At 61.7% G+C, this 27472-nt stretch overlaps 1 protein-coding gene across 1 annotated transcript in view; it reads left to right on the plus strand.

The window, feature by feature from the left end:
* The window catches only part of OBSCN (obscurin, cytoskeletal calmodulin and titin-interacting RhoGEF), a 135526-nt gene extending 108295 nt beyond the window's left edge, over nt 1-27231 (plus strand). Inside the window, exons 81-114 of the mRNA XM_055333724.1 lie at nt 10-174; nt 263-421; nt 611-788; nt 1932-2045; nt 4259-4426; nt 4615-4717; nt 5020-5149; nt 5877-5985; nt 14643-14930; nt 15801-15897; nt 16162-16283; nt 16811-16923; nt 17073-17241; nt 17372-17453; nt 17624-17824; nt 18317-18377; nt 18823-18900; nt 19175-19347; nt 19454-19480; nt 20024-20176; nt 20283-20328; nt 20453-20530; nt 20884-22870; nt 23380-23457; nt 23753-23863; nt 23991-24158; nt 24516-24638; nt 24775-24945; nt 25192-25276; nt 25492-25731; nt 25976-26199; nt 26336-26411; nt 26638-26787; nt 26936-27231. Of these exons, the coding sequence (XP_055189699.1) occupies nt 10-174; nt 263-421; nt 611-788; nt 1932-2045; nt 4259-4426; nt 4615-4717; nt 5020-5149; nt 5877-5985; nt 14643-14930; nt 15801-15897; nt 16162-16283; nt 16811-16923; nt 17073-17241; nt 17372-17453; nt 17624-17824; nt 18317-18377; nt 18823-18900; nt 19175-19347; nt 19454-19480; nt 20024-20176; nt 20283-20328; nt 20453-20530; nt 20884-22870; nt 23380-23457; nt 23753-23863; nt 23991-24158; nt 24516-24638; nt 24775-24945; nt 25192-25276; nt 25492-25731; nt 25976-26199; nt 26336-26411; nt 26638-26787; nt 26936-27113 (6405 nt within the window). The 3' untranslated portion in view covers nt 27114-27231. The remainder of the gene's footprint in view (nt 1-9; nt 175-262; nt 422-610; nt 789-1931; nt 2046-4258; nt 4427-4614; nt 4718-5019; nt 5150-5876; nt 5986-14642; nt 14931-15800; nt 15898-16161; nt 16284-16810; nt 16924-17072; nt 17242-17371; nt 17454-17623; nt 17825-18316; nt 18378-18822; nt 18901-19174; nt 19348-19453; nt 19481-20023; nt 20177-20282; nt 20329-20452; nt 20531-20883; nt 22871-23379; nt 23458-23752; nt 23864-23990; nt 24159-24515; nt 24639-24774; nt 24946-25191; nt 25277-25491; nt 25732-25975; nt 26200-26335; nt 26412-26637; nt 26788-26935) is intronic.
* Nucleotides 27232-27472: the final 241 nt, after the last annotated feature.

Raw genomic sequence — 27472 nt, forward strand, 5'->3', positions numbered from 1 at the left:
GTCCCCCAGGAGCTGATCCGCAACAAGGCGAGGAACGCGCAGAACTGTGCGCTGCTGGAGCAGGCGTACGCTGTGGTGTCGGCCCTGCCGCAGCGCGCTGAAAACCAGCTGCACCTGTCACTCATGGAGAACTACCCGGGCACCCTGGAGGCACTGGGCGAGCCCATCCGTCAGGTCTGGGATGCGGGACACGGCCTGTCGCCTGGGCAGGGCCCCTTGGGGGCCAGGCACCAGGCTCACCACTTGCCGCGTGCTCCCCCAGGGCCACTTCATCGTGTGGGAGGGGGCACCGGGCGCACGGATGCCCTGGAAGGGCCACCACCGGCACGTCTTCCTGTTCCGCCACCACCTGCTGGTCTGTAAGCCCCGCAGGGATTCCCGCACTGACACTTTCAGCTACGTCTTCCGGAACATGATGAAGGTCTGCGGGTGCCTGCGGAGCCAGGGCAAGGGGGGTGGGGTGGAGGCTGCAGGGCAGGGGGGTGCGGGCGGGGAAGGGGGTACTGCACGGGGGTGGCAGGTAGGGCAGGGGGGTGGCGGGCAGGTGGGGACCCCAGGTCGAGGGCTGAGGCCTGCTTCCAGGCAGTCAGCCTGTGTTCCGCCCCTACAGCTGAGCAGCATTGACCTCAACGACCAGGTGGAGGGTGATGACCGTGCCTTTGAGGTGTGGCACGAGCGGGAGGACTCCGTGCGGAAGTACGTGCTGCAGGCACGGACAGTCATCACCAAGAGCTCCTGGGTGAAGGAGATCTGTGGCCTACAGCAGCGCCTGGCCCTGCCTGTGTGGCGTGAGTGCACATGGCCCCTGGCCCCGGGGACACAGGACACACTCCGTCTGGGGCACAGTCAGCTCAGCCTGCTGGCAGCCTGAGCGGGGGAGTGGGGCTGACCCCTACTTGAGCATAGGGGAGCCTCGGGATTCATACAGGGTCCCCCCAGTGCAGGATGGGCCCCCCAGTACAGGACAGGGGCCCCACCCAGCACAGGACAGGGGCCACCCATTATAGGACAGGGTCCCCAGTATAGGACAGGGCCCCCCACCCAGTACAGGACTGTCGGGGGCGGTCCCTCGGCGCCAGGCAGGGTTCCAGGTTGAGCAAAGGCTCCTTGTCCTACCTGGCCAACCCGCTGGGACTGCACCTAGCTCTTCCCCCTTATGGAAGTAAAAGTACATATTTGCTTCTCCTTTAAAATGTTATCGAGACAAGTTCCCATAAAGTAAGCGAGTAGGTGGCCTGACACTTGACCGCCTTGGCAGACATTACTTAATAAACAAACCTCACTGTTTAGTCTAAATGTGGCATTCCCTCTCTATTGCTTAAACAAATAACAGGTGTTAGTTTTAAAAACAATGTATGTTTGTGCGCGAGATGTACTTCTCCTTAAAGAAATAAGCCGCCTGCTTACGGACGCTATATAAACTCTACATGCAAAAATAAAGCTTGTCCATTGTAGTCATCAGCTGCATGCAACCTCCTATCCCATGAACTTTTAGTCTCTTGTTTATTTCTCATCCCCTTGCCCTCGGTTCCTGAATGCGGACCTTCTCGCGCCGGCCGCGACACAGGACAGGGGCCTCCACCCAGCACAGGACAGGGGCCTCCACCCAGTACAGGACAGGGGCCCCCCAGCACAGGACAGCAGCCCCCAATACAGGATAGGGGCCTCCACCCAGCACAGGACAGAGCCCTCCCCCAGCACAGGACAGGCCCCACCCCTGGCACAGCACAGCCCCCCACCCCCACCACAGCGCAGGAGCCCAGACAGCGTTAGGGACAGGAGGGGCCACCTGGAGGGAAGGTCCTTACAGGTAGTGTCCATAACAACCACACCCTGGGATGGAGGGCTTGCCAGGGACGTACCAAGGACATGGGGCCCCGCTGTCCTTCCCCAACCCCCCAAGAGCTCAGGGCCTGTGTATGTGTGCCCAGACCCACCAGATTTCGAGGAGGAGCTGGCAGACTGCACAGCTGAGCTGGGTGAGACGGTGAAGCTGGCCTGCCGCGTGACGGGCACCCCAAAGCCCATCGTCAGCTGGTACAAAGGTCCGCAGGCCCAGGCCCTAGAGTGGTGTTCCTGTAGCAAGAACCGGGAGGAAATCAGGCCTGGGCGGGGTGGGGATGGCTGGGGATGGCGTGGGGGGGGGGGTTGGGGGGGTTGGGGGGGTGACGGAGGAGGATCTGGGCGGGGCCTGGGCGGGGCCTGGGCCACCAGGGAGGGGGTGTGGAGCGGGATGGGGGGCAGGGGCAGGGATGGGCATGGCAGGGCACAGGGCCCAGGCCTCCTGTCCAGTAGTCCCTGCCAACTTAGTCGGCGGAGCCCGGTGTGCTGGTGGAGGTGGGGGACAGAGGCTCAGGGTGTGTTCCCGAGATTCAGATGCGGTGACCTGCCCTTGCTGCCCAAGGGTGCTGGCATCCAGGGGTCCAGGGGAGGAGACAGGTGGCAACCTGTAGGATAGAGCAGTGGCAGGACATGGGCAGGGGTGCGGCCAGCCCGAGAGATAGGGCGGACGGGGGGCAGGGGCTGATACCTTGCAGCCACCTCTCTGGTGGACATTTGGCAGCTCGGGGCAGGAAGCCAGGTGGCCAGGAGAGGGGACAGTGGATGCTGATGTGGGCCCTGTGCCGGGCTCTCAGGTTGGCTTGGGGCATGATGGGAGCCACAAAGTCTGGGGGTCCCAGGTCACCTCTGCCCTGACACGTTCCAGCCAGGGCATCCCAAACGGCACATGTCAGGTCCCCTGACATGCTCCAAGGCAACAGTCCCCTCTTTGCTTGCGGGGAACCTGGCTCACATCATGAGTGATGCAGGTGCGGGGCATCCACTGGCCTCAGGGGCCGAGCAAGGCTGCCCAGGAAGCTGGGCCACCTGTCAGAACGCCCCAACACCCCCCACTCGCCGCTGCCTCCTCGAGCCTGTCACCACACTGTGGATGCCACCTTGGAGCCCAGAGCCCGCCTGATGGGCACCCACAGCTCCCCGAGGGGGTCCGCGGCCAGGTCTGCACACACAGCAGCTGTACCTCCCTCCGAGGGGGTCCCTTGCGCTCCTCGCCGGCGGTCCTGCCCACTGCCCATCAGGGCTGGCACCCAGCGTGGGCTCTGGCATTGGCTGGGCACCAGCTGACCTCAGGCATGCTCAGAGCAGAACGTGTCAACCAGGGCACTGTCCAGGGATCTTTGAACCAGTTTCTCAGTACCCAGACACAGTCTCCTGCCCTGTTTCCCATTGTCTTCGTGCAGCAAAGGGGAGTGGGGTTCACTGTCCAGCAGGTGCCATGGTGTGGTCAGCGTGTGTGCTGCCAACGCCCAGGGACCCGCTCAGGTCCTCTCACAGGGCCACGGGGTCTCTGCTTATTTACCTCCTTTCTCTTCTGGAATACCGCATCCTTGAGGGCATCCCTTCCATGTCCCCAACGTGTGAAGGATCTGCGGTGTTTCCCCACTTACAAACCAACAAGCCAGCCAGATACAGACAGAAACCAAGACCCTGGGGCTGGGGAGAGGTGGGTGGTTGTGGTGAGAGAGGCATGTTCCAGCCCCACATTTCAGGGCTCAGTGTTAAATGCAGGCAGGGGGCTGCCCACAGGAGAGAACACGGGTTTTGGGGGAGGCTGAGCTTCTGTGGGGCTGTGGGCACACCTGCCGGTGCTCTCCCCAGATGGGAAAGAGCAGGGTCACCTGACATAAAGCATCCTGACATGAGTCAGGATGCTGCTCGTGGGCTGTTATGACTTCAACGGCAGCCTCGTTGGGCAGGTACAGGGCTGCTGGAAGGCGGTCAGCCATGGAGCTGCAGGTATTGGTGGAGGATGGGGGCCTACCCAGTGAAAGAACACATCTCCCCACCCCCTCCCCCGCCCCACCCAGGAGGGAATCGTGCTATGGCCTAAGGTGTTTGACAGGGCGGTGATGAGGGACACAGGCAGTGTCTCACCTTGTCTGTAGGGGTAGGGGGCGGGCGGGGAGTCCTGGAATCAGTGGCCAGGTTATTGAGGGTCTGTGTGTCCTCTGTGGGGTCAGGTCCCTTTTCCTGGCTCTTGCCTCTAGCTCTGAGCTACTTTTCCGAGGCCACACAGCAGGCACAGCAGGCACGAGAGATCGGGGAAGGACACAGGACTGTGGGTCAGCGTGGTCAGCCAGGTGCCCCGCCAGGGGTTTGTGCTCCAGCCCACTGCCCTGGGACCATAAGCCCCGGACAGTCCAGCCTCCTGTCCCCAGCAGGGTCCCCTCCATGACGGCCCTGCCTTCCTTTCCAGATGGAAAGCCAGTGGAGGTGGATCCACACCACATCCTCATTGAAGACCCTGACGGCTCGTGTGCCCTCATTCTGGACAACCTGACTGGAGTGGACTCCGGCCAGTACATGTGCTTTGCGGCCAGTGCCTCTGGCAATGCCAGCACACTGGGCAAAATCCTGGTGCAAGGTGAGTCTGGGGAGGGAGACTGTGGTATGAGGCATCCAGACCCCCATCCACCTAGGTGGCACCATGGGGGGTGCAGGCCTGCAGGTGGGCCGCCTCAGGAGTCTGGGACACTTGCTGGTGGGTGTAGGGTCACGCCCCACCATGGTGTCTCTGTATGTCTTTCCCTTACCTGCCCTGTGGCCCCACAGTACCCCCACGGTTTGTGAAAAAGGTCCGGGCAGTGCCTTTTGTGGAGGGAGAGGACGCTCAGGTCACCTGCACCATCGAAGGCGCCCCACACCCTCAGATCAGGTGGGCTGGGCAGCTGGAGCCTGGGGGCATGGGAGGGAAAGTAGGTGGCATGCTCAATACATTGGGGCGGGCTGGACACTAAACGTGGGCCTTTCTGATGAGAAGGGGCCTCTTGGGGCTGGGCAGGTTCTGAACATGGCTCCTGCCGCAGAGAGGGCATCACCTGCTGGATGGCGGGTGAGTGGCGGGCTTCAGGAGAGTGTGAGCTCTGTATGGACGCCCAGAATTGCAGGGTGGGTGAGAAGAGGGTCTCAGTGGAGGAAGCTGGGGTGGCTCTGCCTCACACCCGGGTTTGGCTGCAGGTGGTACAAGGATGGGGCTCTGCTGACGCCTAGCAGCAAATACCGAACCCTGAGTGAGCCCCGCAGCGGTCTGCTGGTGCTGGAGATCCTGGCAGCCAGCAAGGAGGACCTGGGCCATTATGAGTGTGAGGTGAGGTAGGCGGGCACAGGAATGGCTGGGGGACCATCACTCAGTGTCCCCGATGAGGGAGGGGCCCCCGGCCCACCATCATCCAGTGTCCCCCATGAGGGAGGGGCCCCCAGCCCACTGTCACCCTGATGAGGGAGGAGCCCCCAGCCCATCACCAAGTGTACATGTAAGGGGACAGGGACCTGAGTGGGAGCCCTAGGTGGCATCCTGTCTTCTTCCCAAGCCATCTGCCCACCTGCAGGGCCAGTTGTGGTCTGTGGAAGGTACGTGTAGGCTGTGACTCTTCCTGGCTGCCATCTTCTCCGATGTGGCTGCTCCTGTGTGGCCTCCTGTCCCTAGTAACATGTAGGCTGAGGCTAGACCAGTAGCTTGGGTTGGACCAGGTGGGTCCTGCCCCCCATGCAGCTCCTGGGGAGGCACATGGACCTGAGCCAGTCAGATCCACACTGATTCAATCACCACTGGCCATACATGCAATTTGAGTTGAAATCAAGTTAACTGTAGGTAAAGATTCGGTTCCGTTTCCAGTGCTCAGGTGTGGCAACAGCCACCATACCATACTGTGCAGATAGTATCCCCACCACCTAAGAAACCCCTAGGCCTCTCTTCTGTGGCAGGCTCTGTGGCTCTGGGACACAGCCACAGAGGGCCCCCCATACTAGAGATGGCCTGGATGGTCCCAAGGGAGCCCCAGGCTCTAAGTGGTCTCCTGCCATCTGTCCTGCAGTTGGTGAACCAGCTGGGCTCTGTGAGGGGCGGGGCAGAGCTGTGCATGCAGAGCCCTGTTGTTCGGGCCCGGGAACAGCTTCACAGGGAGCAGCTTGCAGCCGTGGAAGGTAAGTGCCGCTGTGGGGCCAAGTTGGGGGGAAACCACCAGCCTTTCCAACCAGGGTGTGCTTCCTGGAGGAGGGACAGTGAGGGCTGAGGAGGGGTCTGTCTGGGAGAGAAGGGGATGCAGAGACTATGAGGCAAGGGCTGGTTCCAGCCCCATCCTGGGCAGCATGAGGTGAACCTTGAGCCCAGAGTTCCAGCCAGGTTAGACGGCAGCCCTGGGTGGGGGCCTGCATCTTGCCCACCACCCCTGGGGCAGTAATGAGTGTGTAGGAAGGCCAGGCTTGGCCTGGCAGGCTGCAGGGCAGTGGACCCTAGGGAGGACGGCTCTGAGCAAAGCGTGCTGAGAGCAGTGCACCACCTGCTGGTCCCTGTGTGGCTCCAGGAGATGGAGTGATGGCAGGGGGCCTGGTACCTCCACACTGGGTTGGGCCGTCATGGAAGCAAACAGAATGCTGTGGCTACACTTCTAAAGCCTGGCCTGTGGGGGTGTCTGGGCTCCTTGAGGGGAGATGTGCTCCTGTGTGGGAGGTGAAGGGTGGGCAGCAGGATGCCTCATGCCTCCACTCACCTCTGAGTCCAGGGTTCCAGCTGGGCCTAGCCTCAGAATGGCCAGGATGGGAAGGAGGACAACTGGCATGTGTCCTGGGCCTGCTCAGGCAGAGAGCACCTTATGGTGCTTGCAGGGCAGGCTGCAGCCTCAGAGACAGCTTCTCCCAGTGTGAGTTGCTCCACCTAGAAGAAGCTGTGCTTCCTGTCCCTAGCGACATGAAGGCTGATGCTAGATCAACAGCTGGTGGAGCTGCAGCTCTCACGGTGGATGGGCTGGAAGATATATCCTCCCAGGTGGCTTCTGTGATGCCTTGGGCTAATGGATCCAGTCCCTCCTGGGGCCCAGTGTCCAGGAGCCTCTATCTGAGGACCCTCCCAGAGTCAGCCTACCTGGCATCTGAAGCTCGACCTCACAGCCTTTGATGCCTTCCACAGCCCTCACAGAGTGGGCAGGGGTCCATGTTCCTGCCCCTCAGAGGGCCTAGTGGTGTCTGCAGGGACCTGTGCTTTCTGCCATATGGCATCTTATGTTGGGGAGCAAGGACTTCAGCACTCCTTCTTGGGCTGGTGACAAGTGTGTCCTACAGAGGCATTCACTTCATGGTCATGATAGGTCACTTTCTGTCATCATCTCATGGCTCTGGAGTCTGGAAGAGGGGCAGCCCTCTTAATACCAGAAACATGGCACCTCACATCCGAGAAGGCCAGTCCTCACAGACCCAGTGGTTGGAGCCCGCCATGTCCTGCTTCTTAACCCTATCCTGCCGCTTTATCTTTAACCTGGTGGCTCTGCAGCCAAGACAGCCCTAGCCAGCCTTGTAGGGTGGGTGCTGCCCCCTTGCTTTTGGAACTGCATTGGGCTGGAAGCCCCGCTTCGCACAGCTGCACTCCTCCAATGGCTGCCAGTATTCACTGGAGCTTAGAGCCTGTCAGGTGGCAGGTCAGGTCAGGAATAAAGGTACCAGCAATGTAGCAGCCAGAACGGGACCCCAACAGGGGAGTGTCCTCCCATCACTCTGCACACAGGGTCTGGCCTGCAGGTGGCAAACAGGTTGGTTCTTTCCAGGTCCAACTTAAGGCAAACACACAAGGCATTTTGGCTGGATCCCATTCTCTCTCCCAGGGGATTTCCTTCTCCCAGAGGCAGCGGGCACAAACACACAGACGTACATACATATGTGTATGTATGTTCACACACATGCACACACGTACACAAGTAAATGAGGCTCCCAAAGGCCATACATATACAGCTGGTCTATTTAACTCACGTGTACCCAATTGGACACAAGATTAAAATACTCTTGGTCATCTAAGGGAAATTCTTCCTCTGCGTGGCCCTGCACCAAAGCCTAAAATCCCACACACCGGAAGCCAGGGTGCTGTGTGCTGCAGGCTGTGCCACTTGACTTTGCTGAGCATCCCACTCAGCTTTGTCCCCAGAATGGCAAGAGGGACTGTTGAGATCTGAGGGTACTGGTATCCGGTGGACTATCTGCTGCCCAGCAGGGTGTGGCTAGGAGGGGCACCTCTCTTTCAAGTGTGGCCCTGCCCAGAAGCTACAGAGGAAGAGGCCTCAAGATGGGTGGGAATAGGTGTGGCCTGGTCCCAAGCGAGTCCTCTCCCTGGAACTCAGGTCCTCCATCTGCTGACTCCAGGGAGGTGGGAAGTTAGGACAATCAAGGCTGTTGAGTTTATGGGGAGCATCTATGGGAACACCTAGGTTTCCCTACTCACTTGGAACTCAGGACCCTGTCATGGTGTCTCTGGTTGCTCTTGATGGGATTTCCATAGCCTCATGGGACAAAGCTCAGACGTGCCATCTCTAGTACTACAAAGCCCCTTTCCCCTGGAGAGGTCCCCTTGGTCTTCAGGATATTTTATAAAACAGGCACCAGCCATCCCAGTCCAAGTTTGGCTCCCATAGTTCTTTCCATACCCTGCCACCCTCCCCCAGCCTTCAGTTTCTGTCTGAGAAGTGGGACGTTAGGTTTGACAGATTCACAGGGCTCCCTGGGCACATGGGCTGATGGAGGAGCTGGGATTTCTGCGTGAGCAGCCCAGGTGGGGCCCCTACTCTTGCTGCACTCCCTACAAGACCCTCATTCCCTCACGTGGGACATACTGATGTCACATTCACTCATCTCCCGGCCACTCAGAGCAGACATGTTAAAGATGACAAAACTGAGTTCCCAACCCATAACAGGCAAGGTGAGGCACGACGTGGACACAGTGCTCCGAAGCCGAGCAAATTACTACACTGCCATGCCACTCAAATGGCTCAGCCCCCAAGCACTGGCTGATCTGTAACTCTCGCTATTCCAACTGTTTTCTTTGTAGTCACTGAGCAGGAGACTAAAGTCCCCAAGAAAACCGTCATCATGTAAGTGCAGGCGTGTTCCTACCGTTCCTTCTGACTGTAGTGCCCCCTGCATGCCCACTAACCCAAATGGACCTTGCCTGTGTGGCCCAGCCACCTGCTTGTCTGACTACCTGCTCACATGGCCTTTGCTCACCATGCAGACTGCCAGCACCTTGCAGACGCCTCTGAAGGGGCTCACTGTTCCCTGAGGCCTTGGCTGCCTTCACATTTCACAGCTCTCTTCTAGGGCCTCCAGGTCTCCAGTGCCTCCACAAGGTAGACTTGCTCTGTGTACTTGGCAACGGCTCACTCAGGCCTTGGGCCCAGATCACATCACTTAGTTTGGAGCAGGAACTGAACTGCTTCCCACAGTGGGCTAGAGGGAACATTCTACCCCTCAAAACCCAAAGATCTAGGGCATTTTTGTCCCACAAACTTTCTCTTGTGTTGGGAATATTATATCTTAATTATGCTCGCTACAAAAGCAGTCACTAGGCACACGTGGCTGAGAATTTAAAGTGTATCGAGAGCCACTGAAGAATTGAATTCTGGATTTTTAAAATTATCTTTAACTTGCATTTAATTAAAATAGTGTAACCTTGATAGGCAGCACAACTCTAGGGCCCTTAAAGGCCTCCAGGACCAACCCTAGCATTGGGGGATGGGGAACTGAAATTCAGGGAAAAGGAGGCTTGTTCAGGGTGGTTCAGGATGGAAAGCCAGCAGGTACCCCATTTCCCTGGTGCCACACCCACCATCCCCTCATTCAGTGCCTTCAAGGCTGAGGTTGTGGCTAATTAACTGGAGAGGCCTGGAACTGAGTAAGCCCACAGAAGGTAGAGTTGGTTTTGTCCTCGATCCAGTGGGAAGTGTGTGCAGCTGGAGATCGTGGAAAAGCTTGCAAAAGGCAGGAGACCAGAAAGACTGGTCTAAGATCAGATGACTGGGAAGCTCCAGTTGGTCCTCATGGACCTGTGATCTCCTAAAGGGGCCTGTAGTTGGCCAAGTTTTGGAGAACCCTATCACCCGACATTTGGTCAGATCCTGGGTTACCTCTTCCATCCCTCCCTCCCTCTTCCCCCAAGGCACACTGTGGCCCAAAGTACATAGGGCAGTAGTAAGCCTTCCTGGAGGTGTACAGCTGTGCCAGAGCTTTACACAAATTAACCCTACATTTCACCCATGAAGGGAACATTTCTATTATTTACATCTTACAGATGACAAAATGGAAAACAGACAGGGCCAGGCTGCCCCATCAGTAAAACTTCAGAAAGGACTCGCACCTGGGACAGCTGGGCTAGGGGACTCAAGAGGCACCCTGAACCCCAGTCTGACTGTCCTGCCTTGGCGAATTTCAAAGGCATGAGGCCAGCAGATGGGCCTGGCCCAGGTTCCCCTGATGTTTGGGCAAGCTCTCACTCAGGGACAAGCCTAGTGCTCCTGAGCCTGGGCATGAGGCTGGAAGGCAGTCTCGTGATTTTGAATAGGTCACACATCCAAGCCTCAGTGTTCCCATTAGTTAGGTGGGGTGTAGCATTTCCTTCTTACCAGGTGAGGGCTGAGGAGGCAAGGTCTGTAACTGCCGTGCACCCCAAGGGGTAGCACACACCTCTGAGCCTATCCTTGGGTGTACCTGCTCCTGGTTGGAGCCCTGAGTTGGGCAGATGCTGAATGAGAGGGAGAGAGAGAGCATGAGCCTGCCTTAGTCCTAACAGGCAGCTGGTAACAACATTGAACTTTCACCATATGTATGCCTGAGCCTAAGAGAAAATGCAGGTTCCAGGGCCCAGGAGAGTTGTGAGTTCCCCAGGGTCTGTGTGTTACTCAGCACTACTCTGCTCCCTGATACCACCTAATACTCATTTTATTTTATTTTTTTTAATTTTTTTTAAATTTATTTATTTATGATAGTCACACACAGAGAGAGAGAGAGGCAGAGACACAGGCAGAGGGAGAAGCAGGCTCCATGCACCGGGAGCCCGATATGGGATTCAATCCCGGGTCTCCAGGATCGCGCCCTGGGCCAAAGGCAGGCGCCAAACCACTGCGCCACCCAGGGATCCCCTAATACTCATTTTAACCACAGCGCCCAGCAAGGTCAGGGGCACTGGGTGGCAGAGGAGTGCCAGGGCTGACTGGTGGGATTCTGAATCTTGGCCCCGGGCAAGTATTTGGCCTTCTCAGCCTCGTGGTCCACACTTGCAGAAGCTTAGGTCCATCCCCCGAGGCTGCTACAAAGTCCCTGGCCAGTGCCTGATGCTCACCCACATGCCACTGGCCTTGAGTTCTGCCTCCCCTTCTCCTTCCTGCCCACTTGCATTTGGGGGAAGGGGTCCAGAAAGAGGAAGTACCTGTTTGACATCATACAGCCCATGATAGCCAAGCCATGCCTGGAGCCAGGTGTTCTTGCTGGGCTGTCACACCCGCAAGGCTCTGACAACCCTCCTGGACCTGCACCTGTGCCTGTGGCATCAGCTGCCAACCTTTCTCCAACTGAGGACCATGAGGCTCCTGTCCTCTAAGAACTCCCTGGAGCAACCCCTCATGATACAAAGCAAAAAGCACTCATGGGACAGATGAGGAAAGCCACATGGCTGTGTTCCTGTGTCCCTGTCCATTAGCTCGGCAAGGAGCATTAGCAGCTCCAAAATCAGATGGCCATAAATGGAGAGACTGGCACATGGAGACTTGTGACCCAGACATGGTCTGGGGTTTGGAGGTGCCTTGTGATGTGACATGGGCCTCCACTGATGCCTCAACTCTTGTTTTGAGACCTGCAGAGTAGAGCCTAATGTTGGCCAGATGAGGCTTTGTGCTTTGTTTCTTTGGTTCCAGAGGTTGGGCTCAAGCACATATGTAGAAATTTGTTCACTCAGTGTCACCATTTGCTTGCTACACTAACCTGATCACCCATGTGGCTGCTGTATGTGCTGATGGCATGGGCATTGGGCGAAGCTGTAGGTCTCCGCACAGATTTCCTCTTGGCCTCTCCCTGCAGAGAGGAAACCATCACCACCGTGGTGAAGAGCCCTCGTGGCCGGCGCCGGTCCCCCAACAAGTCTCCCTCTCGCTCACCTTCCCGCCACACTGCCAGCCCACCTAAGCCAGGCCAGGCAGCCCCCGAGCTGCTGTACTCACTGGGGGCTGGCCAGCCTCTCAGGCCTGAGGTGGAGCCAGGCTGGAGGCCCACCGTACCCACGCTGTATGTGACAGAGCCTGAGTCCCACACGCCAATCCCACCCCAGGGCACAAGGCCCCAGCCCAAGTGGGTAGAAGTTGAAGAGACCATTGAAGTCAGGGTGAAGAAGACAGGCTCCAGAGGTACATCCCCTGCCAGAGAGGCACCTGACAGCTCGGCAGGGCTTCTCTTCACACTGCCTGGTGGGACCCCCGTAGGAGACCCCAATGCAAACAACTCCAACAATAACCTACTGGCCCAGGAGCCGCAGGCTTGGGGCAGAGCCACGGTCAGCACTGGAGAGCCCCTCATCTTCTGCATGGACACTGGGCCAGAGGAGACCCCGGGGCCATCCCTTCTCGAGGTGGCTGAAGAGGAAGCCCCCCTGGAGAAAGTGGAGGGAGGAGGTGCCCTCCCAACCGAGGAGCCCCTGGGCACCAATGGCCTTTGGGGCCATGACCCCAAGATCCTCACCCACGATGGCCAAGTGCTGACGCTGGCTGACCTGGAGGATTATGTGCCCCGGGAGGGGGAGACCTTCGGCTGCTGTGGCCCTGTGCCTAGCACTTCTGACGACCCACCCTGCGAAGTGTCCGTGCTCCAGAGAGAGATCAGTGAACCCACTGTGGGGCAGCCTGTCCTGCTCAACGTGGGGCATCTCCTTGGCCCTCGAAACCCACCCAGTTTTTTCAGTCACCGAGAGGCATCTCCCTTGGGGCCTCAGGTGCTCAGCCCTGCAGGAGTCTCTTTCTCTATGCAGGAGGCCCGGGCTGGGGGTGCTGCATCCTGGAAGCCATCTTTCTGCATCCAGGTCCAGAGATCTGCAGACAGTGGCCAGAGCAGCTTCAAAACGGAGGTTTCCACCCAGACAGTCAGCTTTGGGACAGTGGGTGAGACAGTCACCCTGCACATCCGCCCAGATGGGGACAAGGCCCCTGGCCCCTCCCAGGGCTGAGGCTGTGAGCAGCAGGTGCTTGGCTGTGGGCCCTTAGGCTGCATGGAGGAAGCCAGCGCTCTGTGGACATGTGTGCTCTGACCCTCCCTCCAAATCTCCAAGAACTCAGGGCTGGAGCCTGCCTACCCCTTCCACTCCAGGCACTTCCTACCTCATGGGGCCTGATCCAGCAGAAGACACTGCACACAGACTGGGAATCTCAGAAAGTACAGAAGCCACCTAAGAGTGCAGGCCAGAGGGACTCTTGGACCGCAGCTCTGGGCTCAGGGCTCTAGACACAGGTCAGGGACTCTGCATCTGCCCTGCCATGTTTACGAGGCCGGGCTGTCAGTTGGGTCCCTTCTGCTCTAGGCTGGGAACCCAGTCTTCCTCTCAGTGGGGACTTCCCGGCCACATCTTCACCATGAACATTTCTCTCGGCCTCCAGGAGGCCTGTGTGGGGCCCAGCCCTCTCTGCAGGGTGGACCAGGGTCCGTGTATGGGAGGCGGCCCATCGGTTACCCCCAATGATAATAAACTAGTTCCCTGTACTGCCTCTGCTTTCTTGATTCTCTGGTGGCTCCGGCGACTTGTGGGGAGTGCCGTCCAGGCCTTGTCCTAGAGACCAACCAATGGCAGCCCTGAGTCAGCCCCTGGCATCAGCCTGTAGGTTCTGGCCCATTCTGGGGTCCCTGGGTGGAGGTGTGACAGCTTGCCAATTTAGATTGCTCACATGGGTGCATATACTGTGACCAGGACAGCACATAGTGGTCACTCCCAGCCTGCTGGGGGTTAAGCAGGTCTTCCTGCCCCCTGTGCAGTGGGGGTTGTCGGCGAGGTTGATAGGGAAGGTGTGATGTGTCATGGGTCTGCCGATGTCCTTGGACTGGGTAAGGACAAGACGGGTGCTCTAGGGCCACAGGGGGCAAACAGCAGCCTGCCCAGCTGCCTCTCTGGCCTGGAGGGCCCAAGGATATGGAAAATCAGCAAGAGAAAGGGTCTGGGGCAGGGGAGAGTTCCAGGCAGGGGGACCTACTGGGAATGGAGTGGTGGGCATTCTTGGGCATGTGAAGCTGTGATTTGGCTACATGCACACTAGTCTCCAGCTGGAGAAGGAAAATGTGCTGGGAAGTGGGGAGCAGGGGGCAAACATATGGGACAGTCTGAGAGTCCCCTAAGGGGGCTGTGTGGGAGGCTGTGGTAGGAGCCAGTGATGGTGCAGTGGCCTGGGTGGGGTTAGGCTGCAGGTGCCAGGCAGGGAGCGGGGGCTACCCTGGGAGGGCAGGAAGGAGCGCCTGGTCCCAGGCTGTCCCCAGACTTCCCTACAGTGTGGGGCTGGGCCCACCTTGGCCTGGGTGGCCCAGTACCCTGGGGTCTGGAGTGGGCCATGGGGTGGGAGAAGGGAGGGCATGAACTGAGCCTGAGGGGCCAGCCAGGACAGGGGGTAAGTATTCAGGTTCACCTGTCCCCAAAGAAGCCCACATGCTCCCAGAGGTCCTGAGCTCCGCTGCCTTGAGTGGGTGTGTGGGGCAGGCAGGTGGGAAGGGCAGCCTCTGAGGACTGGCACAAAATTTCTGGAGCCCTCTCCTGGGGCCCAGGTCACACCTCACCCCTACACGCTGACCTGCCTCTCCCACAGACGCTGCTGTCTCTCCTCCTGCCCTGGAGCCAGCAGACCAGGAGATCACGTCTGTCCCAATGATGCTGGTGTGCCCCGAGGCTCCGGGACCCTCCACAGGGGACCATGCCAGCTCCAGCCCTGACCCTAGAGGGCCAATCAAAGCCCAGGAGTCTGGCCCCCAACTCTTAGGCATGGAGGCTGCAGATTCATCTGGTGAGGCCCAGTGGCCTCAGGCTGACCACCAAGTGCCACCTGTTCTCAGTCCCCAACCTTGGCCTGTGCTGGCCCCAACCTTGGCCACCCCAGGTATCCATCCAATGTGGGCAAATGGGCAGAACCCTGGGGACCCTGACATCCCAATAGCCCCATATACTCAGCCTCAGTCTCCCTGTCTGTGAAACTAGGCAGGGGATGGGTACTAGGAGGTTCTTCATGAGTACATCTGTCCTGGGAACCGGAAGCTTTGGTGGTCAGTCCTGAGCAGACACCCTGGGTACCCTGTGCTCCTAGGTGGGTGAGGAGGAGGAGAGGGAGGAGGGAAGAGAAGGGGGAAGAGAAGGAGGAGGAGGAGAGGGAGGCGGTGGGGGGAGGAAGATGAGGATGAGAGAGGGAGGAGGGAGAGGAGTGGGAGGAGGAGAAGGAATAGGGAGGAGACGAAGTAGGAGGTAGGGGGTGGAAGGAAGGGGGAGGAGGAGAGAAGAGGAGGAGGCTGGGGAAGGAGAGAAGGAGGAGGAAAAGAGGGAAGAGGGGGGAGGGAGAGGAAAGGGAGAGGAAGGAGGAGAGGGAGGAGTAGATCCCTCATGACCCCCACCCCACAGGTGCTCCCTCCAGGGATGTAGCCCTTCAGGCCCCTCCCCCAGAAGCTGCTACACCTGGCTGTCAGCATGGCCCTTGTCTGGGTGGCCAGCAGGGGGAGCCTCAGGGCTGGTGGCCCAAGTTAGGAGCTAGGACCGAGGGTGCCTGGACCTCGGAGCTCTGCAGGGAGGTCTGGAGCCCTGGGTTTTAGGGGTGCATGTTCCCTGTCTCTTCTGACCTAGAGGGCCCTGCACCCCCGAAGCCCCTGCTCTGCCTCGTGCTCTCACCCTCTGGGACTGGAGGACGACAAGGGGCGCATTGTGGGGGCAGTCCCAGCTGCATCCCAAGCTCTCTCTCACTAAGCCCCTTGTCTTGGACCAGTTGAGCCGCAGAAGGTTCCACAGCCTCTCCCCAAGGAGGACCAGGAGCGGGACTTGGGGGACCATGCTGAGGGCCAGGAATGCACTGTGCCCATCCGGTAACCTCCCTGGCGTGCTGGGTGGGGGCAGTTCATGAGGGGACATGCCAGGGGCAGGGCAGGGAGAAGAGGCTGCCCTGGGATGTTGGTGGAGCCCTCTCCTTGCACAGGGCTGGGTCCCCTCTCTGGACATCCCCTCCCAGAAAGTCCACTGGGGTCCAGGGAGGGGGAGGCAGGGACCCCCATCTTAGGGTGAGGTTTGGCTGCCCACACTCCAGAGGTGCAGGAAGAAGGCAGACAGCTCACCCAGCTCCACCACCACAGGATGGAGGGTGCAGCCTGGCTGGGGGCAGGTGCAGGGGAGCTATGGGACATCCACAGCCACGTGTTCATGGAGACCACACATCGGACATACGTGTACCAGGCCAGCGACACGGGTGCCACAAGTAGGTGGGGACTTAGCAGGTTACACGTGTGCTCCCCATGCTCTGGACTGGGCGGACACTTGTGCAGAGGAAACTGCAAGGCCACCTGGCATGTCCCAGCCTTGCTGTGATGGGGGCCTCACTGCCCTGTGCCCTGCATACCCTAGGAGGGGCCTCTCTGGGGAGGGTGAGAACGCTCCTTTGGGGGTGCCCACAATAGTGAATTGGGTGTGGATGCCCCCTTCCCCAGCAGGGTTTAGCATGCTCTGGACAGCTAAGGTCTCTAAGCAGGACAGACAGAGGTTAGACGGACTCTCAGGGGCCTTGGCAGAGTCAGGAGAAGGCTGCCCTCACTGGGGGAGCTAGATGAGCTCTTGCTCTGGGGAGTATCCCAGGGCCTGGCTGCTTGCCTGGGGTGTCAGGACAGGCCCAGGAGCAAGACTCACCCACCAGGGGGTCTCTGGCCAGAGCAAGCTCCAGCTTGATGATTCAATGCTGGGCTTGCGCACCACCAGGCCCCCCCTCACAGGCTCCCTCCTGCACCCCAGGATCCCCGTCCATGCAGGTCACCATTGAGGATGTGCAGGCACAGAAGGGCAGCACAGCCCAGTTCCAGGCAGTCATTGATGGCAACCCGCAGCCCACAGTAACCTGGTACCGGGTAGGGACAGGCGCCGCCTTGGGTGCTGGGAGTCGGGAGTGCGTGGCGTTCCCACCCGCAGTAAGGCAGTACCTGGGGGACGGAACAGGCCACCTTGCAGGGGCCCCCAGGTCGGGCTGATGGCCCCGCCCACCCGCCTGTGCCCCCAGGACAACGCCCAGCTGGTGGATGGCACCCGGCTCAGCCAGCAGCGGGAAGGCACCACCTACTCCCTGGTGCTGAGGGACGTGACACACAGTGATGCGGGTGTCTACACATGCCTGGCCCGCAACGCGGGTGGACAGGTGCTGTGTAAAGCGGAGCTGGTGGTCCATGGGGGTGAGTCTCAGTGCCTCGCTGGCACGGGGGCGGGAGGGTGTGTACGTCGCCTCCCACAGGCTCCAGCACCGGGATGCTACGGGGGGCGAAGTGGACGTGCTCACCCGCACTGCCCGCTCCTTGGCTGCAGGAGACAGCGAACCCGACTCTGAGAAGCAGAGCTACCGAAGGAAACTGCGCTCTTCCTATGAGGTCAAGGAGGAAATTGGAAGGTACAGCCCGCGAGCCGGCGCCCGAGCCGCTGCCCCGCCTCCCTGGGTCCCCGCCGCCCGCCCCGCCTCCTGAGACCCGACCGCCGGGAGCTCCGCCCCACCCCGCCTCTCCTGCGCCCGACACGCCCCCCACGCCCTGTGCCCGCCCATCGTGGCCCCCCTCCGCGCAGGGGCGTGTTCGGCTTCGTGAGGAGAGCGCAGCACAAGGGAAGCCAGATGTCCTGCGCAGCCAAGTTCATCCCGCTGCGGAGCAGGACACGCGCCCAGGCCTACCGCGAGCGGGACATCCTGGCCACGCTGAGCCACCCGCTGGTAACAGGGCTGCTGGACCAGTTTGAGACCCGGAAGACCCTGATCCTTGTCTTGGAGCTGTATCCTGCCCTCAGCCTAAGGGAGGGTAGGCAGGGTCCCAGGGCCCTGCGGGGCCTGCTGTTTTGGGGTCCCTGGACGCAGCACCGTCCTCGTAGCTCGCGGGGCCAGGGGCCGGGGATTAGGGCAGGGCTGTGTCCACGGAGCTGTGTCCGCAGGGTCCAGGACGTGTTTTCACCGGGCCCCTGCCATGCTTCACGGGGGTTCACCAGCTAGGTGGGTGCCCCCAGCGTCCATGCGGAGAGGGCCCTCGGGCTGCCCACCTGAGCTCCAGGGAGGGACTCCAGGGAGGGACGCATGCGCACTGCTCGCTCCCCCCCCTTTGCTGCTGCGGGGGGCGGCCTCCCCCAGCCCCCCTCCTGGGGACCCTGTCCCTCCCACTCTCCTCAACTTCCTCCCCAGCATGGCCCCACCCCCACCCCAGGTGAGACTGGCTAAAGATGTGTGGGGCTGGGTGGGTTCCAGACTCCGGAGCTTTTCTTGACCTGAGCCAGGTGCTCGTCGGAGGAGCTGCTGGACCGTCTGTTCAAGAAGAGTGTGGTGACCGAGGCCGAGGTGATTGCCTGCTTGCTGTCCCCCTGCCCACACAGGCCCCGCCCCCAGGCTCCCCAGCCCAGAGAACTTCTGGGGCTCCCTGGGCCTCACAGGGTGTGGCAACTCCTCCTAGAGCTCTCCCAGTCCTCCCATGCACCCCTCCCCCCCCCACACACACACACTGATTCCTTGCCTGGCCAGTGTGCCATCCTAGCCTGCTCCTGAGGCACCCCGTCCTGCTTTGGTCAGGCTGATCCATTTCCAGGCTGGAGGAGTCCTCTGGCCTTGATGTGCATGGGGTCTGGGAGGCTTTACACATGACCTGCCCCATGGCACCATCCCAAGCTCAGATGGTGAGGGAAGTGGATACCTTGTAGATAGGGGGAATAGAAGAGGGAAGGCTAGGAGGAGGGAAGGGGGTGGGGGAGGAGGAGGGTTCCCACCTGAGCCCTGGCCTTTGCTTCAGGTCAAGGTCTATGTCCAGCAGCTGGTGGAGGGGCTACAGTACCTGCACAGCCACAGCGTTCTGCACCTGGACATAAAGGTACTCAGCCCCCATGGGTGCCCAGGGACCCAGGAGGGACAGGTGGGAGCCTGGGGCCTGCAGACATGGGAGGGAGTGGGCACAGGCCTACCATGTCTAGATTCCCTGTTAGGACACGGTTGCCTCTGGGGATGGGGAGCTCTCTCCGGTGGGGTATAGCTCTGATGAATCAGAGGCACTCCCACATTGGCCTCACAGAACTGAGTGTTCCCTGCAGCCCCAGGAGTCACCTCCTCAGGGCACGACCTCACCCCTCCCTGACTCTCCCTCACAGCCCCCCAACATCCTGATGGTACATCCTGCTCGGGAAGACATTAAAATCTGCGATTTTGGCTTTGCCCAAAAAATCACCCCAGGAGAGCCACAGTACAGCAAGTATGGCTCCCCAGAGTTTGTGTCTCCCGAGATCATCGAGCAGACCCCAGTGAGCGAGGCCTCTGACATCTGGTGAGTGAGTGGGTGCCTGGGGAGGCCAGCTTCCATGCCAGCAGCCCCCCAGCACACACACCCCACAACCTCGAGCACACCCTGTGACTGTGGTTTTGTTCTGCAGGTCCATGGGTGTCATCTCCTACCTCAGGTGAGCAGACCCAAGCCTTTGTCAGCCACCTCCTCTGAAGCCGACCCCAGACCCCCTCCCCATCAGGCCCAGGGGAGGCCTCGAGCACTACTGGCCGCTCCCCAGATCAAAGATCCAGGACCCCAAGGGCAGCTATTAGGGCTAACCAGCGGTCAGCCAACTAATAAGGGGTTTCCACTGAGCTCTTTTCTTACACGCACTGTCCCAGAGATGCTCTGTGGAGTCACCAGGCAAAGCAGTGAGCTGTTTCCCTAAAGGGTCTGGGTAGTTTGCTGGAGGGCCCCTTCCACCAATTACTGCTGTTCTGAGCATGTTGCTGGTGTAGACTTCACCTGGATCCCACCTCAAGCTAAGCCTTGATCCCTGTCCTGGGCTGAGCCTGGATCTCTGGGCAAGTCTCAGACCATTGTGGAAATCCTGGGGTCTGGATGGCCATGGCACTGTGGCCACCCCAGGCAGGAGTGGGGGCCCCATACAAGTTCTGGCTTCTATGGATCACAAGTCCAGGTCACATCTGAAGGCAAGTCATGTCTCTGCCTCTAGCCTGACCTGCTCATCACCATTTGCTGGTGAGAGTGACCGAGCCACCCTCCTGAACGTGCTGGAGGGGCAGGTGTCCTGGAACAGCCCCATGACTACCCACCTCAGCAAGGATGCCCAGGACTTCATCAAGGCTACCCTGCAAAGGGCCCCAAAGTGAGTGCACAGCACCCCCCACCTGTTGCCTCATCTGGGGTTCTCTTAGGCCAAGGCCTGGGGCAGCTGCCACCTGGCCTGATCCCTGGTCCTCCTCTCTCACTAGGGCCCGGCCCAGCGCAGCCAAATGCCTCACACACCCCTGGTTCCAGGTGAGTAGGCTGGGCCCAAGCAGATGTGCACAGGGGGCCAATCTGAGTCCGGGGGGGGGGGGCTGTGTGGACCCAGGGTGCACTGGGGCCCCCCTTATCGCCCCTCTCACCTGGACCCCCTCAGACTTCGGTGCCCGCGGAGGAGGCCCACTTCATCAACACCAAGCAACTCAAGTTTCTGCTGGCCCGCAGCCGCTGGCAGGTGAGCCCTGCAGCCTCTGGGGGGGGGGGGGGGGCGGGGAGAGGGAGGGAGGGAGGGAGGGGGGAAGGTGCCATGCGGTGTCAGCGCCCAGGAGGGGCCTGGAGGGGCGGGGGGCGACAGAAAGCAGGCCCCGCAGGCGGCACAGGGCATCCCAATTCGGGGCCCGCGCTCTGGGAGCCACGGGGGCAGGGCGGCGGGGCGTGCAGAGTCCCCGCGAGGGCAGAGCCGTGGGATCCGAAGCGTGGAGCTTGTAGCGCCTCCCGGCTCCCGGGTGCCCCTTCTGAGCCTGCCGGGAGCGAAGAAGGCGGGGGTGGGGGGCGCACGGCTGACGTCCCCTCCCCCGCGCCCCGCAGCGCTCCCTGATGAGCTACAAGTCCATCCTGGTGATGCGCTCCATCCCCGAGCTGCTCCAGGGCCCGCCCGACAGCCCGTCCCTCGGGGTGGCGCGGCACCTGCGCGGTGGCGCCAGCGCCTCCTCCAGCAGCTCGTCCTCCTCCTCCGACAACGAGCTGGCCCCCTTCGCCCGGGCCAAGTCGCTGCCGCCGTCTCCGGTGACCCACTCGCCGCTGCTGCACCCGCGGGGCTTCCTGCGGCCTTCGGCCAGCCTGCCCGAGGAGGCCGAGGCCCGCGCGCCCCCTGCCGCCGCGCCCCCGCCCGCGGCGTCCCCCGCCGCCCCGGGCTGCGTGCCGCGGCAGAGCGTCATCCGCAGCCTCTTCTACCAGCAGGCGGCCGAGGGCCCGGAGCGCCGAGGGCCCGCGGGTGGCGGGAGGCCCCCGGCGCGGCGGCGGCACCTGCTCAAGGGCGGCTACTTCGCCCGCGCCCTGCCGGGCCTGCGGGAGCCACTGCTGGAGCGCCGCGCGCTGGAGGAGGCGGCGGCCCGCGACGAGCAGGCCGCCCTGATGGCCAAGGCGCCCTCCTCCGAGAGCGCCCGCGGGGCCCGGGGCCACAGCCGATCCCTGGAGCTCGGGGGCGCGCGCAGCCGCAGCCCCTCGGCCGTGGCCTGCGGTGGCGGCCAGTGCGCTACCCCGGCTCCCTCGGACGCCCGGATGGACTCCGGGCAGAGCTGGCCGGGCAGAGCTGGCGCCACAGTTGCCCGGGAGAGGGAGCTGCCAGAGGGACCCCAGCAGGGGCCAAGACTGTTTCAGTCCATCACCGGGGCCCTGGGGTCCACCCAGCAAGAGGGGTCATCTCAGGACAGCTGTGGGGGGCAGTGGGGTCCTACTGCCCTGGAAGGCTGGGTTCCCCCTCCGGCCATTATACCACAGGCTCCAGGCTCTTTCCCTACAAAACAGTGCACGGGGTCCCTCTCAGCTCCCTCCAGCTCCCTCCTCTCCCCGGAGCCAAAGGGGTTCCTGTCCCTAGCCCAAGAGTGTCCCCAGCCAGGCGGTAAGACAGAACTGAAGGACAGCCCTCTCCCTGCGAGGCGGGGCCCCCCTAGCGCCCCAGGGCTGGCCTCCCCAATGGGAGCGGAGCCTGGCCCCACCCAGGATAGGGAGGGCCTGGCTGCAGAGCCTGAGGAAGCTCTTGAGTGGGAACCCAGCCTGCAGCGGCCTCAGGAGCAGGCTACTACACGGAAGTTCTCCCTGGGGGCATGGCGTGGAGGCTACGCAGGCGTGGCTGGCTATGGCACCTTTGCCTTCGGTGGGGATGCAGGGGGCATGCTGGGGCAGGGTCCCCTGTGGGCCAGGATGGCCTGGGCCACTTCTCAGTCCTCAGAGGAGCATGATGAAGTAGGGGCCCAGAGCCCGCCACCCCAGGCCAGCAAAGCGCCCCTTCCCAAGGGCAGTGGGGCACCCTCACTGGCCTCCCCGGAGCTGAGTGCGTGGGAAGACTTTGGTGGTGGCTCCCAGGTGTCCCTGGTGCAGATCCGAGACCTGTCCGGGGACTCCGAGGCAGCAGACACCATATCCCTGGACATCTCAGAGGTGGAGCCTGCCTACCTCAACCTGTCTGACCTGTATGACATCAAGTACCTCCCTTTTGAGTTCATGATCTTCAGGAGGGTCCCCAAGCCTGTGGAGCCAGAGCCACCATCCTCCCCTGAGTCTGAGGCCGGGGAGGAGTTGGCCACGCTCCCAGAGGCCGGGTGGCCCTGGCCAGGTGCCCTGGGCACACCAGCCAGCTTGCACATCACTGAGGAGCCAGAGGACATGGAGACCCTGCTCAGAGAGGCCACGGGCAGCAGGAAGCGCAAATGGTCGCCCCCCGCCCGTGACCTCTTCCATCTCCCAGGGAGGCATGTGCTGCCAGAGGAGCAGGAGCCCGTGGAGCTGGGCCTTCGCCGGAGGGTGAGGGCGTCTGTGGCCCACATCTCCCGCCTCCTGAAGGGCAGGCCTGAAGGTGACTCCCCCGCCCCCCCACCCGTCCCCTCAGCCCTGGCAGGTGGCCGGTGTCTGTCTGAACCTTGGGGCACCTCACCCCCTGTGCTGACCCAGAAGCCACTCTCTAGGGTGGGGGTTCCCTGGGCCACACACATCACCTGCACACAGGGGCTTCTGTTCCTGAGGTCACCATATGGCCCGCGTGGGAACAGAGAGCCCTGCCTGACTGGCCCTGACCCTGGGTTCCATGGCCAGGCCTCCCCAGACACCAGTGGCCCGAGCGTTCCCCATCCCCTGCCCCTGGTGCCCTTGCCCAAGATAGACTGACCCTGACAGGGTGGGAAAGGTGTGGTGTCAGCAGCGGATTGGACCCCTGGGCTGTGTGCTCTGTGGCCATGCAGGAATCCCGCTGTGGGGGGTGGGGGTCCGGGTTCCTCCTCCCCTGCTCCCGCACCGATGCCAACACAGTCAGCATCAGGGAAGCCGACCCCACAGTTGTGACTTCCAGAGGCCTCTTCCTCCCTGCAGGCCCAGAGAAAGAGAGCCCCCCCAGGAAGAAGGCAGGCCTGGCTTCCTTCCGGCTGGGCCTGAAGAGCAGGGACCAAGGTGTGTGTGCTGCCCAGGGGCAGCCATGGGGACCCAACTGCAGGGGGAGGGAGCCCCTCTCTGGTTTCCAGGGCCACTGGAGGGGCCAAGCTTACATCCACAGGGCCTGGGGCCCTGATTAGTGGGGACATGGGGGCGGCTCTGGTGCTCAGCATTGGGGCAGTCCTGGAGGAGGTGCTAGTGTTGAAGGGGAGCTGAGTGGGCATGGGTTTCCCTAGCATCCCCGTCTCGGGGGTGCAGGCCATGTTTTCAGGTTGGGGGTGGCTTTGAAGGCTTGTCTGGCCCCCTTCCCTAGCGCCATCCTTTCTACGGGAGCTCTCAGATGAAACAGTGGTCCTGGGCCAGTCCGTGACTCTTGCTTGCCAAGTGTCGGCCCAGCCGGCTGCACAGGCCACCTGGACCAAAGGTAAGAAAATGTCCCGGGGCAGGTGGCAGGAAGGCAGAGGGTGCCCCCTGCAATAGGGGGAGGCAGGCCCCTGGAAGGCAGGGTGCATGTTGGTGCCACTGCCCAGGCCTGCTCTGTCCTGCCGTAGACGGGGCTCTCCTGCAGAGCAGCAGCCGCCTCCTCATCTCTGCCACGCTCAAGCACTTCCAGCTGCTCACCATTCTGGTGGTGACTGCTGAGGACCTGGGGGTGTATACATGCCGTGTGAGCAACACACTGGGGACGGCAACCACCACGGCTGTCCTCCGGAAGGCAGGTGGGTAGGCCAGGCCCTCTCAGCAGGGTGGGGGTGGGTACTGACCCTGATGGGTGCTTCTAGGGTGCCCGCCGACCACCTCATGCTTTGTGAGTTGGTTTGTGCTGGTCCCCTTCCAGGAGGAGGCCCCTTTAGCATGATGCTCACCACTCAGTCATCTCCCCACCCCAGCACGGCCAGGGCCTGGAGAGTCTGCTCTGCAGACTGGGACGCCCCCAGGTGGGGCATAGCTGTAGGGGATGGTGGGCTCAGGAATCTGGCAGCAGGTGCGGGAGGTTGAGGCAGGGCTGGGGGCACTCAGCTGTGGTGGGAAGCCGTGGGGGGCCCACCTCTGACGGCTGCCCATGGGCCCTGCAGAGCGCCCCTCATCTTCTCCACGCCCGGACATTGGGGAGGTGTATGCTGATGCGGTGCTGCTGGTCTGGAAGCCCGTGGAGTCCTACGGACCTGTGACCTACATCGTGCAGTGCAGTCTGGAAGGTAGGAGCCCCCGCTGCCTTGCCTCTTGGGCAGAACCCAGCCACCTCTGTATTCCCTTGGGGAAGGGTCTCTGCACCCCCCGACTCGGGAGTGGGGAGGCCCTGGACTGTCCCTCACCCACTTCCTTGTGGCCCAGGCGGCAGCTGGAGCACCCTGGCTTCCGACATCTTTGACTGCTGCTACCTCACCAGCAAGCTTTCCCCGGGGGGCCTGTATACTTTCCGGACGGCCTGCGTCAGCAAGGCGGGCATGGGACCCTACAGCAGCCCCTCAGAGCAGGTCCTCCTGGGAGGGCCCAGCCACCTGGGTGAGGTGCTTGTCAAGCCTGCTGGCGTGGGGCGGTAGTCCTATCCATTGGCCCTGCCCCTTCACTCAGACCCACCCACTCACTGGTAGGCCTCTGCCCCCAAAGGGCCTGAGGAATGAGAGAAAAAAGTGTGGGGCTTCACAGATGGGGCCCCTGCTAGGGGGCCTGGGAAGGGGTACAGGAGACCAGGTGGGGCGAGCTGGGGCTGTAGGGGTGCCTCCCACTCACTGGCTCCTTCTCCCACAGCCTCGGAGGAAGAGAGCAGCATCCCATGGCCCACGCAGCCCCTCCCTAGCACGCAGACCTTCACCTTCCAGACACAGATCCGAAGGTGCTGCAGCCCCCCCTGCCCCCCCTCCCCGCTTTCCCTGCTCCCATCCCAGCCTCAGCCTCTCTCCCTGCTTCTCATGCCCACATGGTATGGTTCCAAGAGCCTCAGCCCCCTCCCCAAGGCTCCAGTCACCTCCCACTGCCCGGCTTTCCAGCCCCTCCTGGGAAGGAGGGCGCGGGGGTCCTCACCAGCCAGTCCGGTGCTTGCTCGCCCAGGGGCCGCTTCAGCGTCGTGCGGCAGTGCCAGGAGAAGGCCAGCGGGCGCGCACTGGCCGCCAAGATCATCCCCTACCGCCTCGAGGACAGGCCTGACGTGCTGCGGGAATACGAAGCCCTCAAGAGCCTGCGCCACCCGCACCTGGCCCAGCTACAGGCCGCCTACCTCAGCCCCCGGCACCTGGTTCTTATCTTGGAGTTGTGCTTGGGACCGGAGCTGCTCCCCTGCCTGGCGGAGAGGTGAGGCCTCGCCTGGATGCAGGGCCCAGGGCGGGATGCTCAGCACGTCGGGGCGTGGAGGGGCGCCCGACACACAGGCGCACCGCCTCTCACCTCGCCGCCCACCTGCTGCCCGGCTTCCGCGGCCCGCCAGAGCCAGGAGGCTCTGGGGGGGCACCCCTCCCAAGCCCACCAGAAGGGCTGGTGTCCCTGCACAACTTCCGCGGCGTGGACAGGGCTAAGCCCCCTCCCCGTGCCACTCCAGGGTCTCCTACTCAGAATCAGAGGTGAAGGACTACCTGTGGCAGATGTTGAGTGCGGCCCAGTACCTGCACGCCCAGCGCATCCTGCACCTGGACCTCAGGTCGGAGAACATGATCATCACCGAGTACAACTTACTCAAGGTCGTGGACCTGGGCAACGCTCAGAGTCTCACCCAGGAGAGGATCCTGCCCTCCGAGGGCTTCAAGGACTACGTGGAGACCATGGGTGCGCAGGGAGCAGAGGCCAACCTGACCCGGGTGTTGAGAAGGGGAAAAGGGGGGGACAGGAGGAAGCCCAGCCCCCAGACCTGCCCCCCCCCCGCCCTGCAAACAGCCAGCCTCTCACCTGTGCTGTCCCCCAGCTCCCGAGCTCCTGGAGGGCCAGAGTGCCCTCCCGCAGACCGACATCTGGGCCATAGGCGTCACAGCCTTCATCATGTAAGTCCCCCAAGCGCAGGGGCTGGGAGACTGGGGATCCATCGAGGTGTCCCGGGAGCCCCCTGTGTGTCCTCCAAATGAGGGTAGCCTCAGACCTCGAGTCCCCCATCCATTTGAGGGTGATCTCAGTTCCCTATGATTCCCTATCCATCGAGGGTGACCCCAGAGCTCCCTGTGGCTCCATCCACCTGAGAGTGACCTGGGTGTCCTGACACCCCGCGTGCAGGCTGAGTGCCGAGTACCCCGTGAACAGTGAAGGGACACGCGACCTGCAGAAAAGCCTGCGCAAGGGGCTGATCCATCTGAGCCGCTGCTACGCAGGGCTGTCTGGCGGCGCCGTGGCTTTTCTCCGGAGCACATTGTGTGCTCACCCGTGGTAAGGTGGACCCGCCAGGGCCAACCCCCTCCGCCTTGCCCCACGTCCACCAATGCCCGCTCCCCCACCTTGTCTACCCACTTCCCGCCTCCCTTCCCCGCTCGCCTCAGCTCCAAGGGCTCAGCAGACACCTTCACCCTCTATCTAGGGGCCGGCCTTGTGCATCAAGCTGCTTGCAGTGCCCGTGGCTAACCGAGGAGGGCCCTGCCGGCTCCCAGCCAGCTGCCGTGACCTTCCCCACAGTGCGCCTGCGTGCTTTCCTGCGTGAGCGAGAGAAGAGGCGGGCACTGCTGTATAAGAAGCACAATCTGGCGCAGGTGCACTGAGCACTGGGCCAGGTGGATTTGGGGGGGCGAGGAGATCACCCTGCTGGGCTTCACCCCCTAGTCTTGCTTCTAGAACTTGCTGTATATGCACAGCATGCCAATAAAAAGCAGAACCAGATGAGGTGTAATCTGTGTCTTTGTTCAGTTTAGTTTGAGGAAAGAAGTCAGGGTCCTGCCACCTCACCTGGGACTTGGGGGGCTGACTAAGGAGCGGAACTGCGCTTCCCCATGGAATGAGTGGAAGCGAGGCATCTGGCCCCTAGAGTGGAAGAACCAGAGTTGCCAGCGCAGCCTCACCTAGGGTGATCCGATCCTGCGGGTCCCCAGCCTCGCCCCACCCACGGCCTCCAAGGCACCTC

This window comes from Nyctereutes procyonoides, unplaced genomic scaffold, assembly GCF_905146905.1.
Source record: "Nyctereutes procyonoides isolate TBG_1078 unplaced genomic scaffold, NYPRO_anot_genome, whole genome shotgun sequence".
Lineage (NCBI taxonomy): Eukaryota > Metazoa > Chordata > Mammalia > Carnivora > Canidae > Nyctereutes > Nyctereutes procyonoides.